Raw genomic sequence first — 18086 nt, 5'->3', positions numbered from 1 at the left:
GTAGTCATGGTATGACTCAGCCTGCTAGGTAATTTTTACTTGCCAGTCATCAAAAGAAACCTTGGGGGGGGCGGGAAAAAAGACTTTGAAAACTATTATTAATAGTAGCTGTACTTGTGTCTGATGTAATGGAATTAATTTTTTTTTCTCTTGAGTATATAATTAAGGGCATTGATAGGCTTTGGTTTGGGTTTATGTGTAATTTGTAGTGTTTTAAAAAGCGTTTATACAAGTCCCTCTTAGATATCAAATGTTTGTTTGTGAGACCCTCATATATGTATTCACTTTTAAGTTACTTTTAGATGGAAACTGAAAAAGCATGCATTTTCAGGTTCTTTTCAACTTATCTTATGTAAAAAGTAACTTGATTCATAGTGAAAATTGGATATACTTTTGTTTCATTGTGAGAAGTATCATTATTGGCTTCATTTTCTGCCATTGGTAGTTTGTACTTTTGCCGTTCTCCTATTAAAGTGAGTAATTCTGCTGTGCACAAGTGGCTCACACCTGTAACCCTAGCTATTCAGGAGGCTGAGATCTGAGGATCAGGTTCCAAGCCAAGCCCAGGCAAAAAGACTGTGAGATTATTATTATTTTTTGTCGATTGTGGGGCTTGAACTCTGGGCCTGGGCACTGACTGTCCCATCCATACATAGCTCTTCATCTCAAGGTGAGCACTCTACCGCTTCATAGCACCACTTCGGGTTTTCTAGTGGTTTATTGGAGATAAGAGTCTCATGAGCTTTCCTGCCTGGGCTGATTTGAACTGTGATCCTCAGATCTCAGCCTCCTGAGTAGCTAGGATTACAGATGTGAGCCACCAGTGCTCAGCTAATATGTAAGATTTTTATCTCCAATAAACTACTTAGAAAAAGCCAGAAGTAGCACTCTGGCTCAAGTGGTAGAGTGCTAGCTTTGAGTACAAAGAAGCTTAGGGACAGTGCCCTGGCCCTGAATTCAAGCCCAAGGACTGGGGGAACAAAATCAAGTGGGTGGGGCTGGGAAGGTGGCTCAATGGTAGAATGCTTGCCTCACATGCATGAGGCCCTGGGTTCAATTCCTCAGCACCACATAAACCGAAAAAGCCAGAAGTGACCCCGTGGCTCAAGTGGTAGAACACTAGCGTTGAGCTAAATAAAGAGCTAAGGGATGCACCCAGGCCCAGAGTTCAAGCCCCTGACCAAAAACCAAAAAAAAAAATCCGAGTGGGTAATTTTTATATTTTTATTTATGTTAACATTTCTTTATCTTGATATTTGAGAGTAGTAGTGTTTTTAAAAATTATATTTCTGTTTCAGTATTGAAGAATGTCGGAATATAATCATGCAGTTCGGTGTTCGGGAGGTCACAGCTGCCCAGGTTGCCAGGGTTTTGGGAATGATGGCTCGAACTCATTCAGGATTAACAGATGGTATTCCATTACAGGTTTGTTGAATTCAGCCATTTTACAAAGTGAGTTAATGTCCTGCTTTCTATATTTTACTTACTTACAGCAGGATTGATTGTCATATCAGCCAGAGCCAACCATTAAATGGTTTAATTTTGAGTTTTAAATTTAATTTCAAGTTTTACCTCTACAGAGTATCTCTGCTCCTGGCAGTGGAATCTGGAGTGATGGAAAAGATAAAAGTGATGGAGCACAGGCACACACATGGAACGTGGAAGTCTTGATTGATGTTCTTAAGGAACTGGTAAGTTCATACAATCATTCATATATATATATATATATAAGAGTCTCAAAGCTGTGCGCCAATGCCTCACTCCTGTAATCCTAACTACTTAGGAGGCTGAGATCTGAGGATCGAGGTTCAAAGCCAGCCCAGGCAAGAAAGTCCATGAGACTCTTATCTCCAATAAAAACCACTAGAAAACCGGAAGTGGTGCTGTGGCTCAAGTGGTAAAGCACTTGCCTTGAGCTGAAGAGGGCAGGGACAGCGCCCAACCCCAGAGTTCAAGCCCCACGACTAGGCTGGGTTTGAACTGAGATCCTCAGATCTCAGCCTTTTGAGTAGTTAGGACTATAGGCATGAGCCACCGATGCCTGGCAATCCTATATTTTTAATCATGATATTAGTATGATGTACCCAAAACAAAACCAGTTTTTATAAGTCACATGCCCAGCCAAATAAGCAGCAGTCTTTGGTAATTTTGTAATCTTTTTTTTTTTTTTTTCTTTTGGTCCGGTCGTGGGGCCTGAACTCTGGGCTGGGCCTGGGCGCTGTCCTTCAGCTCAAGGCTAGCACTCTACCACTTGAGCGCCACTTCTAGCTTTTTTCTTTTTGCTTATGTGGTGCCGAGGAACCGAACACAGGCCTCAGGCATGCAAGGCAAGTGCTGTACCACTGAGCCACCTTCCCAGCCCTAATTTTGTAATCTTATGGCTGGAAAACCAGTGAACATCAGGCTAATTGGATATGTAAAACAGTATAGAATCCGATTCAAGCATCTTACTGGGGGTGATGCCTTATAATTTTGAGTAGCACTGCTAAGGTGAATTGTGAGATGATACGTGAGGGCTTTTTAGGGGATGAGATGAGCTTATTTGTTTAGAAAGTAATGACTGAAGAATTATTGAAAAGAGAGACATGAATGAATGAATTGTGGATAAAAGTTTTACCTAACAGAAGTTCTATGGTGGCAAGGGGCAATAAAATTTCACGTTTATTTTGACTGGTTCCGTGTTCAGACTATCTACAGTTAAGTAATGGCTCTCAATAAGCAGAGCACTTCTATTAAATGATGAAATACTTAACAAGAACATAGAAGAATGAAAAAAGGATTGGTAAACTTTTCTTAGAAGAGGATAGTGCATTGACTTGTAAATCTTCACTCTTGTTGAAGAAACCCAAGTGTGATATTAAGACAGGTGCTGGTAGCTGGGCGCTGGTGGCTCACGCCTGTAATCCTAGCTACTCAGCATTTCTTTTTTTTTTTTTTTTTTTGTCGGTCGTGGGGCTTGAACTCTGGGCCTGGGCGCCGTCCCTCAGCTCTTCAGCTCAAGGGGAGCGCTCTACCACTTGAGCTACAGCGCCACTTCCGGTTTTCTGGTGATTTATTGGAGATAGGAGTCTCACGGCCTCTCCTGCCTGGGCTGGCTTTGAAGCGCGATCCTCAGATCTCAGCCTCCTGAGTAGCTAGGATTAAAGGCGTGAGCCACCAGCACCCGGCTTCTACTCAGCATTTCAAAGCCAGCCCAGGCAGGAAAGTCCATGAGACTCTTTTCTTCAGTTTAACCATCAGACCACTGGAAGTGGTTGAGTGCCAGTGTTGAGCAAAAGAGCTCAAGACAGCACCCAGGTCCCAAGTTCAAGTCCCACAGCCAACCAAAATAGACAAAAAATTTCATACTTGGACTTTATGTATTGATACATATGTGTAGTCCCTGCTTTCTAGAAGCTGAGGCAGGAAAATTGTGAGTTCTTAAGCCAGCTTGGGCTACTCAGAAAGTGACAAACCAGCCTAAGGGATGTAGCCAAGATACTGTCTCAGCCCGACCCCCCCCCCCCCCCCCCAAAAAAAAAAAAAACACACACACACAATGCGAGCTGGGATGTAGCTCATTGTAATAGTGCTGGTCTCAGACCTATGATCCTCTTGTCACAGCTTTCCAAGTGCTTGGATTACACATAACTTTATTTTGTTGGTTGTGGGGCTTGAACTCTGGGCCTGGGCACTGTCCCTCAGCTCTTCAGCTCAAGGTGTGTGCTCTACAACTTGAGCCACAGTACCACTTCTGGTTTTCTGAGTGGTTTATTGGAGGTAGGAGTCTCACGGAACTTTCCTGCCCGGGCTGGCTTTAAACCATGATCCTCCGATCTCAGCCTCCTGGGTGCTAGGATTATAGGCTTGAGCCACGGGCTCCCAGCTTAGCCTTGAAACTTTAAAAAGAGCTTGGTAATGTCTCCAAAATCTTCTCTCTCTCTTTTTTTTTTTTATTGTGAAAATACTGTACAATTACATGGGCAAGATAGTGAGTACATTTCTTATCAAGCATTGTAGCCTTCTCCTTTGTTTACCCTTCCCATCCCTTCCCATCCTCCCTCCCTCCCCTCCCCAATCCCCCCCCCCCCCCCCCAAGTTGTAAAGTTCGTTTTTGACATGATAACTTGTACTTCTTCTCTTTTTTAATATTAAGACGAGATAGGGGAAAGGATGAATGGTGCATGTTTGTCTGGAGATGGATCTAGGATATCTTACATGTTAAGCAGGTGCTCTACCATTGAGTTCATTCCACCCAAGTAGAAAGTCTTGGTTTGAAATTTAGTTTTAGACTGGCCCTTTGTATAAAGTGTCATTTGCATACATTTGCTAAACTTTTGAAATTCTTTTGTTTTATTAGAACCCGAGTTTGAATTTCAAGGAGGTAACTTACGAACTAGATCATCCTGGATTTCAGATTCGTGACAGTAAAGGACTTCATAATGTGGTTTATGGCATTCAGAGGGGTTTGGGTATGGAAGTGTTCCCTGTAGACTTCATATATAGACCTTGGAAACATGCAGAAGGCCAGGTAAGTAGATGGCTGTTAACTGGAAGGGGAGGAATAGGAACTATTTCTCTCTCTTTCTTTCGTCCCTTCCTTCCTCCTTCCTCCCTCCCCCCTCCCCCCCCTCCCCCCCCCTCTGCGGGGCACCCCCCCCCCCCCCCTTTGCTTCCTTGCTTGCTTGCTTGCCTGCCTGCCAGTCCTGGGCACTGTCCCTGAGCTTCTTTCTTTTGCACAAGGCAGCGTCACTTCTGGCCTTTTTTGTTTATGTGGTATTGAGGAATCAAACCTGGGGCTTCATGCATCCTAGGCAAGCACTCTACCACCAAGCCACATTCTCAGCCCCAGGAATTATTTCTTTTTTCTTTTTTTGGGGGGGGGGGTCCGGTCGTGGGGCCTGAACTTTGGGCCTGGGCGCTGTCCCTCAGCTCTTCAGCTCAAGGCTAGCGCTCTACCACTTGAGCCACAGCACCACTTCTGGCTTTTTTCTTTTTGCTTATGTGGTGCTGAGGAATCGAACCCAGGGCCTCATGCATGCAAGGCAAGCGCTCTACCACTGAGCCACCTTCCCAGCCCCAGGAATTATTTCTTATATAGGGGCCATCTACCCATTGACTGAAATTTTTATAAAGGCAAATTTGTTTTGTATAGGTTAGCAAATCAAATGTTATTGAATGTGTGTATTTAGAATTATTCCTCAAAGGAATAAGACTAACAGACCTAGTTTAATGGTCATCTCTTAGATAATTTCATCTTTCTGAAGTGCTTAGTTTTCAAAAGACAACTAATTTGTGTGTGTGTGTATGCATGCATGTATGTATATATTTATGTATATATGTGTATATGTCTCCTAGGATTGGACTCAGGGCCTGGGAACTATTTATCCTTGAGCTATTTTCCTCAAGGCTAGTGCTCTACTGCTCTGTCACTTATGCCACAGCTCCACTTTTGGCTTTTTGGTGGTTAATTGGAAATAAGAGTGTCATGGACTTCTTTCTTGGGCAAGAAGTGACCCTCAAATTGTAGCCTCCCGAGTAGCTAGGATGTGAGCCAGTGGCTTATAGCAATCATTCTGATTTTAAAGGAAAATTTCTAATAATTGAGACTTGCCTGTGTTTCAAGTGTTTCAAGTTTTTATACCATCATAATTATTTGACTTTTTCTTTGTTTCAGCTCTCCTTTATTCAACATTCCCTCATAAATCCAGAGATCTTCTGTTTTGCTGACTATCCCTGTCACACTGTTGCCACTGATATTCTGAAAGCACCACCAGAGGATGACAATCGAGAAATTGCCACATGGTAATACTGTGGACTGGGTTTTCTTTAAGGGATCATCTCTGCTATTGGAAATATAAAAGCTAAATAGTGACCATGTACATAGTAGATTTAAGAAACAGTATTTTTAGCTGGTCGCCGGTTGCTCATACCTGTAATCCTAGCTACTCAGGAGGCTGAGATCTGAGAATCACGGTTCAAAGCCAGCCCGGGCAGGAAAGTTCGTGAGACTCTTATCTCCAATAAAACCACTAGAAAACTGGAAGTGACGCTGTGGCTCAAGCGGTAGAGCGCTAGCCTTGAGCTGAAGAGCATAGGGACAGCGTCAAGCCCAGAGTTCAAGCTCTACGATCGACCAAAAAAACAAAAAATCCCAGTATTTTTAGTGTTTCTTAATTTTTTTTATTTATATTTTATTTTATTTTATTTTTTGGATCCGGTAGTGGGGCCTGAACTCTGGGTCTGGGCACTGTCCCTCAGCTCTTGAGCTCAAGGCTAGCGCTCTACCACTTGAGCCACAGCACCACCTCCGGCTTTTTTCTTTTTATGTGGTGCTGAGGAATAGAACCCAGGGCCTCAGGCATGCAAGGCAAGCAAGCACTCTACCACTGAGCCATCTTCCCAGCCCTCTTCTTAATTTTTTTATAAAGGATATTTCATCACTAGTTATATCTCCTCTTTTATAGTAGTGTCGTATTGATATTACATATTACCTTCTTTTGTTTTTGTTGGTCATGGGGCTTGAACTCTGGGCCTGGTTGCTATCCTGAGTTCTTCAATTCAAGGCGAGCGCTCTACCACTTGAGCCATAGCACCACTTCTGGTTTTCTGGTGGGTAATTGGAGTTAAAGTGTCTCACTGACTTTCCTGCCTGGGCTGGCTTTGACCTGCGATTCTCAGATCTCAGCAGACTCTAAGATTTCAGCCTCCTGAGTAGCTAGGATTATAGGTGTAAGCCAATGGTGTCTTGCTGCTGCTGCTGCTGCTGCTTTTTTGTTTGTTTGTTTGTATTACTTTCTAACATCAAAAACTTGAAACTCAAATATTGGACTGAGGTTTGTGGTTCCCACTTACTGTTAACAGTTTTTTCCTTGTATATTTGCTTGCTCTCTGTCCTTTGTAAGTTCCCCAAGATGTCCAATTTATTATGCACTTATTTTCAACTAAGTTAACTAGTTTGTCTGGGTTCCAGTTCCAAATTTCTGGAAGAATCTTATTCTGACCAATGTCTAGATGAATATTCACCTAGAATGCTTTATCTGGATTTATAAGGACAGTGAAAGCACTTCCTTCCATCTTTGTTGTAGTCATACATGACTCTGGGATAAGGAATATATTTCATAACTTTTGTGTGTGTGTGTGTGTGTGTGTGTGTGTGTGTCTGTCTGTCTTGAGGTTTGAACTCAGGGGTCTGGTATTGTCCTTTTGCTTTTTCACTTAAGGTTAGCATTATACCACTTGAGTCACAGCTTTATTTCTGGCTTTTTGGTAGTTAATTGAAGATAGTGGACATACAGAGATTTTTCACTGTCACCCTGGCTGCCTTTGAATCACACTCCTCAATACTCAGACTCCTGAGCAGCTAGGATTACAGGAGTGATCCACTAGTGCTTGGTTTGTAATGTTTCTTCACTTTGTTTGTGATTTTAGTCAGCTCTCCAAATTTAGTTTCCATATATATAGATCGAACTATCTATATAGTTTTTCAAAAGAAAAATGCACCTGTACCACACATGCAGTCCTTTTCCTAATTATTCCCTAAGCAGTATACTGTAACAACACCTTACATGGCATTTACATTGAAGCAGATGATGATTATTAGATGATTAGATTATTAGCTGATTAGATGATTATTAATTGTGTAGGAATGGGTCAAGATTAGACCATTTTGGGGCTGGGAAGATGGCTCAGTGGTAGAGTACTTGCCTTGCATACATGAGGCCTTGGGTTTGATTCCTTAGCACCATATAAGCAGAAAAAGCCAGAAGTCGTGCTATGGCTCAAGTGGTGGAGTGCTAGTAGCCTTGAGCTGAAGAGCTCAGGGACAGGACCCAGGCCCAGACTTAAAGCCCCATGACCGACCAAAAAAATTAGACCATTTTATTTGTATAAGGTACTTTTGAGCATGCTTAAGATTTAGATTTTGTTATTTGAGCAGGTCCTGCAGCTAATCCTCTATGGATGAGAGGTTCAACTAACTATATGCTTTCCCAGGATGCTTATTCCATCATTAAACAGTGTAGAGCAGTTTAAAATCCTGTATTGCTAAAAAGGTGGTAATTTTTTTTTTTTTTTTTTTTTGTTTTTTGGTCGGTCATGGGACTTGAACTCTGGGCTTGGGCACTGTCCCTGTGTTCTCTTCAGCTCAAGGTGAGCACTCTGCCACTTGAGCCACAGCGCCACTTCCGGTTTTCTGCTGGTTAATGGAAGATGAGAATGTCACAAACTTTTTCTGCCCTGGCTGGCTTTGAACTGCGATCCTCAAATTTCAGCCTCCTGAGTAGCTAAGATTATAGGTATGAGCCACTGCTGGTTCCTTGCCAGATGTTAACTTTTTTCTGTAATGGGTTACATAGTTAAATGTCTTAGGATTTGCTGGCTAGATTGTCTCCATAGCTGCTGTTTAACTTAGGAAGTGTAATGAACATTGTAGGTATAGGAATAAGCAGTACCTGGGCTTCAGTGGTTTTCGCCTAGCTACTTAGGAAGCTAGCATCTGAAGGTTGTGGTTCAAAGTCATCCCAGGCAGGAAAGTTCATGAGAGTCTAATTCTAATCTCCAGTTAACCACCAAAAAGTTCAAAGTGGAGCTATGGCTTAAATGGTAGAATGCTAGTGGTGAAAAAGCATAGGGACAGTACCCAGGGCCTGAGTTCAAGCCTCAGGACCAACACCAACAAAAAAGGGTAAGCAGTGGTTAGGCTTTGGATTTGGGGCATCATTTTCCAAACTCTTTGAAAAATTGACTCTAGTATTTTATGTTATTTTTCTGCTTGGGCTTGGCTCTGGCCCACAATCTTCAGATCTCAGCCTCCTAGGTAGCTAGGTTTACAAACATAAGCCACTGATACCTAGCAATGAAATTTGGAATTTTGAATAGCTCTAAACTGGTGATTTGTTTCCATTTTTTCACCCCAGTCATTAAAATCTTGTATCTCTGGTAGGTGAATCCATGATTATACAAATGTTCAATGGTTGTATCGTATCCTCTCCATCAATTATTACCTGTTAATTTGGATTGTATTGGAAATTAGTTTGAAGCCTAACAGCATTCTCACCTCACTCCTCACAGTCTTGGTTCCAACACGTACCTATCAAGTGCTCTACCACCAAACTACATCAGTCTCAAAAGTATATAATTTTTAGATAAATACCGTTAATTTAAATACTTAAATTTTGGCCTGGGAAGGTGGCTTTGGTAGAGTGCTTGCCTTGCAGGCATGAGGCTCTGGGTTCAATTCCTCAGCACCATATAAGCAGAAAAACCCAGAAGTGGCGCTGTGACTCAAGTCGTAGAGCGCTCACCTTGAGCTGAAGAGCTGAGGGACAGAACCTAGGCTCAGAGTTCAGGCCCCACGACCGACAACAAAACAAAACTTAAATTTATTAATAGCAATGTGGTTTGGCTACTAGCTAGTAGTCACTTATTTTGACTGAGTTTTCAGTCTAATGGTGTATTTCAGTGGGCAAAAACGTGTATGAAGCCATGGGTTTGAGCTGAAGCCATGGTTTTGATCAGAACTCAAAACTCCTAGAAGACTTTGTATCCTAGTATTTTCATTGAAAGAGTATCTTTCCTTCATTCTTTTTAGGAAGAGCTTGGATTTGATTGAATCTCTGCTTAGGCTTGCAGAAGTTGGGCAGTATGAACAAGTCAAACAACTCTTTGGCTTTCCTATCAAACACTGTCCAGACATGCTGGTATTGGCCTTACTCCAAATCAACACTTCTTGGCACACTCTACGTCATGAACTCATCTCCACTCTGATGCCAATATTCCTTGGAAACCATCCTAATTCTGCCATTATTTTGCACTATGCATGGCATGGGCAGGTAAGACATGGTCATTTGCTCATGATTTCTTCACCTAACATTTGACATTTCTTGGAGGCTTGAGCGTGTTTTTGTAAATACTCTGTCAATCTTTTTTTGTCTACTGGTCCTGAGGTTTGAATTTAGGGCCTGAATTAAAATAAGAGTCCCATGAACTTTCCTGCCCAAGTTGGCTTCAAATCTTAGTCCTCAGAATCCAGCCTTCTGAATAGCTAGGATTATAGGCATGACTCTTAATAGGTAGCCCTTTGGCTGTCAGTCTCTTAATCATTATAGTGAAGTTGCAGATACTGATACTTCAGTATCTGGCATGTTTTACTTGATATTGTTGCTATTAAAATAATACTCAAAGAGGAAGGAAGTAAAAATACTTTTTTTTTTTTTAATGGTGCCATCTTAGGGCTTGGGCACTGTTACTGAGCTTTTTTGACCTAGCCTAGCTCCACTTCTGTCTTTTTTGGTGCTTAATTGGAGATAAGATTCTCATGGACTTAGCTTTCTAGGTTGGCTTCTAACTGTGATCCTCAGATCTCAGATCCTCAGATCTCCTGAGTAGCTAGGGTTACAGTCATGAGCTATTTGGCTCCTGGGTAAGACAGTTAGCATGCGTGCACGCGCATGTTCCTGTCCTGGGACTTGAACTCTGAGCCTGAGTGCTGTCCCTAATGCCTCCCTACCCCCTCCCCTTTTTGTTTTTGTGCGCAAGGCTAGAACTCTAGCACAACTTCAGTTTTGGCTTATTGATAGTGCATTGGAGATAGTCTCTGGAACTTCTTGGGCTGGCTTTGAACCACGATCCTCAAACCTCAGCTTCCTAAGTAGCTATGGTTACAGATGGGAGCCAGTGGTGCCTGGTTAAAAGGAACCTACACATCCCTGGTGGGCACGAAGACAATTCTTTAAAAAATTTAAAAAGCTACATAACCAAACAGTTCATTAAGGCACCAATGTCTTTTTGCTAGTAATAAGGAGCTTAATAACATTTGTTATTTATTATACTATGGGTATGTAGGTGATTCCCCCCCCCCCCCCCCCCCCCCCCCCCGCAAAGCTTGTTCATTGTGCTCCATATTACTAACTGCTGTGAGTTTTCCCCAAATGTGGAGTCACCTGCATAATTTGTAGTGAGGGACTGCATTTCCCTTAAGTGAAAAATAAAAAAAAGAGGTCATAAATGTAATTGTCATTGTTTGTTTATTGGTCGTGGGGCTTGAACTCTAGGCCTGGGTACTCTGAGCCACTGGTGCATGGCATAATTTTTTTTTTTTTGATTGGGTGTGGGACTTGAATTCTGGGCCTGGGCGTTGTCCTTGAGCTCCTTAGCTCAAGGCAAGCATTCTACCATTTGAGCCACAGCACCACTTCTGGTTTTCTGGTGGTTTATTGGAGAGTCTCAGGCCTTTCCTACCCGGGCTGGGGCTGGCTTTGAACTGGGATCCTTAGATCTCAGCCTCCTGAATAGGTTGGATTATAGGCATGAGCCATTGGCACCTGACTGATTGTCATTTTTAAATTGTGTCTAGATTTACATTATATTTAGTTTGTAATGAGCTGGTTTTTTTTTTTTTTTTTTTCCTTTCTGATTGTGTAGGATGAATTTGACAGATACAGTTTTTTAAATTGCCAGTCCTTGGGCTTGAACTCAGGGCCTGTGCACTGTCCCTGAGCTGCTTTTGCTCACAGCTAGCAGTCTACTACTTGAACCACAGCACCACTTCAGTCCTTTTCTGTGTACTGAGGAATCAAACCCAGGGCTTCGTACATGCTAACTACGCAAGTACTCTACTGCTAAGCCATATGCCCAGCCCTGACAGATAAACTTTTGTTCATTTATTTGGTTTCGTTACTAGGATTTGACTCAGGGCCTTGCACTGTGGCTTGGCTTTTTCCCCCCTCAAAGCTGATGTTCTTTCTACTGCTTGAGCTACAGCTCTACTTCTGCTGTTTTAATAGCCAGCTCTCCCTCCCTCCCTCCCTCCCTCCCTTCCTCCCTCCCTCCCTTTCCCCTCCCCATCTTTCCCATGTGCTAGATAAGTGTCTACCAATATTGCTATGTCCCAATCCTTTTGCTCTTTAGTTTGTTTCTCAAACTAGGTTTCATGGTAAGTTTACTTTAGCTAGCCTCCAGCCTTCATCCTGTCCCACATAAGGTAGAGATAGAGTCTGGAAAAGTTGTTACTTAAGCTGGCCATGAGCTTTTATATCCCATGTTCCTTTCATTTTCCTCCTCTGGAATAGCTGGCACACATTTTCTCATTCATTTTTAATATTTTAGATAGCTTCATTTTATACATCAGGCTGGCCTGGAACTCTCAATCTTTTTGCCTCAGTCTCTGTCATGCTAAGATTATAGATGTGTGCCACTATGCCAAATGGGTCTACATTTATAATCATGCCATTATTATTATTATTATTATTATTATTATTATTATTAGTAGTAGTAGTAGTAGTAGTAGTAGTCTGTTGTGGGGCTTGTATTCAGGGTTCTGTCCCTGAACTTTTCTACCACTTTGAGCCATAGTGCCACTTCCTCTACATTTATACAATGGTAAATGCTAGAACTTTAAAGGAAAAATACTTTCCTGTTTTATTCAAGTACTTAGTTTGGCATATAAAAATAAAACAGTTTAAAACTAGATTATGTGCAAATGCTTTAAGAAACTAACTTGATTAAAGTTCTTAATTATGTGTGTGCATGCATGTGAATACACTGTATTCAGGCCCCCTCATATTCCTCCTTGACTTTCTTGTTCATGGGTGGCACTCTACAACTTGTACCATGGCTCAAGTGTGGCATTTGCTGGGTAATTGGAGATAGAACCTCTAGGGTCTCAAGTCTTCTGAGTAATTGGGACTGTGGGTGTAAGCCACCCCTGTGCCAGTGATTAATCTCTTATTAAGATGTGAAAGTTGTGCTAGTGGTTTATGCCTATAATCCTAACTGCTTTAAGAGGCAGAGATTGAGATGATCATGGCTTGAGGCTAGCCTAGGCTGAAAAGCATGCCAAACAAAGCCCCATTTTCACTGGTTAGGCTTGGTGGGACAAATGTTACCCCAGGCTATATGGGTGGCTAAGATCAAGGTTGCAGTTCCAGGCCAGCCTGGGAAAAAAAGGTCCTTCCAGGGAGGGAAGCTAGGAGAAGTAGTGTGCACCTCTCATTTTACTAACATTAAGAAGCTTGATAGGGCTGGGAAGGTGGCTCAGTGGTAGAGCGCATTCCTTGCATGCCTGAGACCCTGGGTTTGATTCCTCAGCACCACATAAGCAAAAAGAAAAAAGCCAGAAGTGGAGCTGTGTCTCAAGTGGTAGAGCGATAGCCTTGAGCTGAAGAGCTGAGGGACAGCGCCCAGGCCCAGAATTCTGGCCCCACGACCGGACCCCCCCCCCCCCCCCCCAAAAAAAAAAAAAAAAAAAAAAAAGAAGCTTGATAGAGGCAGGTCAGGAATTGGAAGCCAGATAAAAGTGGCTAGGTATGGGGGAAGCTCAAGCCATGTCCAGGCACTCAGTTCAAGCCCCAGGGCTAGCACCCAATAAAAGGTGGCTTATCAGTATGTAGCCAGCCTAGTAAGTCCCAAATTTTTGTCGGTCATGGGGCTTTAACTCTGGGCTTGGGAGCTGTCCCTGCGCTTTTGAGCTCAAGGTGAGCTATCTATCACTTGAGCCACAGCACTACTTCTGGTTTTCTGGTGGTTAGTTGGAGATAAGAGTCTTCTGGACTTTCCTTCCCGGGCTGGCTTTTGAACCAAGATCCTGGGATCTCAGCCTCCTGAGTAACTGAATTACAGGTATAAACCCTGGCATCTAGCTTATTCTCTTTTTGTGGTGCTGGGGATTATACCCAGACTCTGGCACATACTCTTAACACTTGGCCAAACTCGTGACTTTTTTTTTTTCTTTTTGTTTAGTTTGGGGTTTTGGACATACTGAGGTGATACTGAAGAGCACCATTTCCAGACCAGTGTCACTCCCACCTTAACCCCTCTTCCCTTTTATTTGTTTGTTTAGGTGCTTATTATTATTATTATTATTATTATTATTTTTGTCGTTGTGGGGCTTGAACTCAGAGCCAGGGTCTGGGTGCTGTTCCTGAGCTCTTTAGCTCAGGGTGCTCACTTTATCACTTGAGACACTTCTGGTTTCCTGGTGGTTAGTTGGAGATAAGAGTCTCCTAGACTTTCCTTCCCGGGCTACCGTTGAACTGTGATCCTCAGATCTCAACCTCCTGATGAGTAGGATTATAGTGTGAGCCACTGGTGCCCAACTCTCCCCCTCTTTTTTTTTTTTTTTAAACTTTGTATTTTTATTTTTTATTTTTAGGGGCGAGCCTGAATATAGTCCCTCTTTTATTTCAGTATGTAGTTCAGGTGGGCCTCAAACTCATGCTAGTCTAGTTTCTTCCTCAGCCGTGTTGGCATTATAGACTTTACTATGATGCTTGGCTTCATATTTCATGGTCTCATTTTTGTTTTTGAAGATGGGTAAGCAGATACATATATGGTATTTTTGTAATTTTGTTGAATTATTTAGACTCAGATTTAGAAGATAGTTGGATGATATAGAATGAAGAATTTCTCCAATAGTGTAGTGTTTTGAGGCCTGAACTTAGTGTTTGCATGGATATACTTTTTACCTGAATATAATTAACAAAATTAGGAAGTCTGACAAATGCCTACCTATCAAATAGAAGTGTTTTCATCTAATCTCTTCCTCTCTTCTTAGGGCCAGTCTCCATCAATACGCCAACTTATCATGCATGCAATGGCAGAATGGTACATGAGAGGGGAGCAATATGACCAGGCCAAATTGTCTCGAATACTTGATGTGGCCCAAGACTTGAAGGTAATTTCAGAGGGACAGAATGACACCAGTATTTTAGTGATTATAAAGTCAGTTTCATGTAATTTAGATATATTAGGCACAATTCATATGTAATTACTACTTTGGTAAATGAATTAAGAATTTTGCCTTAAAAATTTAAAGAGATTGGGAAGGTGAATGCTTTTAGATACATTTTTTTAAAAAGTCTGCCTTTATGTTAGATAGTCTTCATTTATTTCTGGTTTATCTTGTGTATTAAAGCCTGGCTTTTCTTTTTTCTTTTTTAACTGCTTTTTGTTTTGTGTAAGATGTATGATATAATATAACTACGATGTAGATGTTGAGTAATGAAACCTGAGGACTTGAATGTTCTGGGCAAATACTCTGCCACTGAGTTATACTCCCAACTCTGGCAAGGCTTTTAAAGCAAGTGAAATGATGAATACACTTTTATTATGCATTATTTAATAGTAATATAATTTTGGAGAAAGTAAGATGCATCTCTGCATTTATTAGAATATTAATCTGAATGGATGTCACCACTAGTTGCATTTGGTTTACACATTTAGATTTTAAGAAAATGGATAATGAACTTTATGCTTTGAGTCATGCTTTATTATAGGTTTAGTTAATTTGAAAAGGCACCAGTACTTAAAGAGTTAAATGAGCTGACGGTGTGTGAATTTGTTTTAAATTAGGAATAATTTAAATATAGAATGTATTAAGCTGTTTAACAAGTTGTGACGTGGGCTGGAAATGTGACTTAGTAGTAGAGTGCTTGCCTAGCATGTATGAAGCCCTGGGTTCAATTCCTTAGTACCACATAAACAGAAAAGGCCAGAAATGGTGCTAATGTGGCTCAGGCGGTAGAGTGCTAGCCTTGAGCAAAAGAAGCTCAGGGACAGTGCCCAGGGCCTTGAGGTCAAGCCTCAGGACTGCCAAAAAATACAAACCCAAACTTGAGACTCTTCAAAAAAATAATCATGGTCAAGGAAATAGTAGCAGTATGTTATCTAGACTTGTTTGTGAAAAGTAGGAAATAGATAATAGGCCACAGAAAATAGTAATTTACTTGTGACTTAACATTTCTAGTATCCTTTTTCTCTTTAGGCCTTGTCAATGCTGCTAAATGGCACTCCATTTGCCTTTGTTATTGACCTTGCTGCACTTGCTTCACGTCGTGAATACCTCAAACTTGACAAATGGCTCACAGATAAAATAAGAGAGCATGGGGTAAGCATGATATGGTAGGGATGTGTGTATAGGGGTGTGTGTGTGTGTTTGAGTTTGAACTCAAGGCCTGGGAACTATTCCTTAAATTTTTGTTCAAGTCTTGTATTCTACCACTTGAGCCACACAGTTCAGCTTCTGCCTTTTTGCTGGTTAATTGAGGATAAGAGTCTATGGCTCAGGTTGGATTTGAACCTGCATCCTCAAATCTCAGCCTCTTGAGTAGCTAGGATTGTAAGTATGAGTTACCAGTGCCTGACAGAAAACAGAAGCATGATATATCCATTTAGTTCACATTCATTCATTCATTCATTTATGTGCTGGTCATGGAGTTGAACTCGACCTGGGTACTGTCCCTGAGCTTTTGAGCTCAAGGCTACCACTTGAGCCACCGATCCACTTCCTTTTTTTTTCCTTCCCAGTCCTAGGGCTTGGACTCAGGGCTTGGGCATTGTCCCTAAGCTTCTTTTTGCTCAAGGCTAGCAATCTACCACTTGAGTCACAGCACCACTTCCTGCTTTTTGTGTTTATGTGGTACTGAGGAATTGAACCCAGGGCTTCATGCAAGCTAGGCAACCACTCTACCACCAAGTCACATTCCCAGCCCCACTGATCTTTTATTCATTCACTAGTGTGTATACCAGAGGGTGGGGCTTGAACTCAGCGTCTGGACCCTCTCCCAGGTCTCGTGTTTTACTACTTGAACCACAGCTCCACTTCCCCCATGTTCAGGTGGTTAATTGGGGATATAGCTTTACGGAGTTTCCTGTCCTGGCTGGCTTCAAACCTTGACCCTTAGACCCCAGCCTACCTCCTGAGTAGGATTATAGACATGAGCTACTGCCTCCATGCTGTAAAATTTTGATAACTAAAGTGTGTAGGCGCGCGCCCCCCTGCCCCCCTGCCCCCCCCCCCCCCCCCCCCCCCCCCCCGTGCTAGGAATTAAACTTGGAGGCTACTGTATGCTGGGCAAGAATTCTACATCTGAGCCCTAAGAAAGTTTTTTTTGTTTTTTTGGTTGTGGGGCCTGAACTGTGGGCCTGGGCACTGTCCCTCAGCTCTTCAGCTCAAGGCTAGTGCTTTACCAATTGAGCCACAGCTCCACTTACAACTTTTTCTGCTTATGTGGTGACGAGGAATTGAACCCAGGGCCTCATGCATGCAAGGCAAGCACTTTACCACTGAGCTACCTTCCCAGCCCTTGTTTTTTTTGTCTTTGTTGGTCATGGGGCTTGAACTCCGGGCTTGGGTGCTGTCCCTGTGCTCTTCAGCTCAAGGTGAGTGCTCTACTGCTTGAGCCACAGTACCACATCTAGTTTTCTGGTGGTTTATTGGAGATAAGAGTCTCATGGACTTTCCTGTCCGGGCGGACTTTCCTGCCCAGGCTGGCTTTGGACATGTTCCTTGGATCTCAGCCTCCAGAGTAGCTAGGATTATAGGTGTGAGCTACGGGGTGCCTGGCAAGAAAAAGTTTTTGTTTGTTTGTTTCAGTACAGATCCTGGGGCTTGAGTGCAGGGTCTAGGCACTATACCTGAGTTCAAAGGCACTATATTCCTCTATCACTCAAACCACAGCTCCACTTCTAGCTAGGGCTGACTTCAAACCGAGATTCTCAGATCTTAGCCTCCTGAGTAGTAGATATGAATCACGGGCACATAGGAAGAAACAGTTTTTTTGTTTTGTTTTTTGTTGGTTGTGGGGCTTGAACTCTGGGCCTGCACGCTGTCCCTCAGCTCTTCAGCTCAAGGCTCTTCTGCTTGAGCCACAGTGCCACTTCCAGTTTTCTAGTGTTTTTTTTAAAATTGGATATAAGAGTCTCCCCAAGTTTTCCTGCCCAGGTTGGCTTTGAACCAGATCCTTAGATCTCAGCCTCCTGAGTAGCTAGGATATATAGGTGTGAGCCACTGGCACAGGCTAGAAACAACTTTTTAAGATGGGATTTAGATCAGATACTGAGCTCATACCTGTAATCCTAGCTACTCTGGAGGTTGAGATCTAAGGATCGTGGTTCTGGCTGTGGTTCTAAGCCATCACTGACAGGAAAGTCCCTGAGTCTCTTTTCTCTAGTTAACCACAGAAAACTGAAAGTGGCCCTGTGGCTCAAGTGGTAGAGTGCTAGCCTTGAGCACAGAGAAGCTCGGGAACAACACCCAGGCTCTGAATTCAAGCCCTCCAACACCCCCCTGTCCTCCTGCGCAAATGCGCCATTTAGAATGAATGTCG

The 18086-nt window shown here is 42.5% G+C and overlaps 1 protein-coding gene across 7 annotated transcripts in view; it reads left to right on the top strand.

Annotated features, from left to right (window-relative positions):
- Cnot1 (CCR4-NOT transcription complex subunit 1) overlaps positions 1-18086 on the top strand; it is an 80657-nt gene that overhangs the window by 11655 nt on the left and 50916 nt on the right. For all 7 annotated transcript variants that reach the window (XM_042672849.1, XM_042672851.1, XM_042672846.1 and 4 more), the window contains exons 8-14: positions 1299-1425; positions 1581-1691; positions 4340-4510; positions 5657-5784; positions 9572-9812; positions 14534-14653; positions 15743-15865. In XM_042672849.1, coding sequence (XP_042528783.1) covers positions 1299-1425; positions 1581-1691; positions 4340-4510; positions 5657-5784; positions 9572-9812; positions 14534-14653; positions 15743-15865 — 1021 coding nt within the window. The remainder of the gene's footprint in view (positions 1-1298; positions 1426-1580; positions 1692-4339; positions 4511-5656; positions 5785-9571; positions 9813-14533; positions 14654-15742; positions 15866-18086) is intronic.

Source organism: Dipodomys spectabilis, unplaced genomic scaffold (assembly GCF_019054845.1).
Source record: "Dipodomys spectabilis isolate Male_0828 unplaced genomic scaffold, ASM1905484v1 ptg000773l, whole genome shotgun sequence".
NCBI classification, from domain to species: Eukaryota; Metazoa; Chordata; class Mammalia; order Rodentia; family Heteromyidae; genus Dipodomys; species Dipodomys spectabilis.
This window is presented reverse-complemented; position numbering and strand designations above follow the sequence as displayed.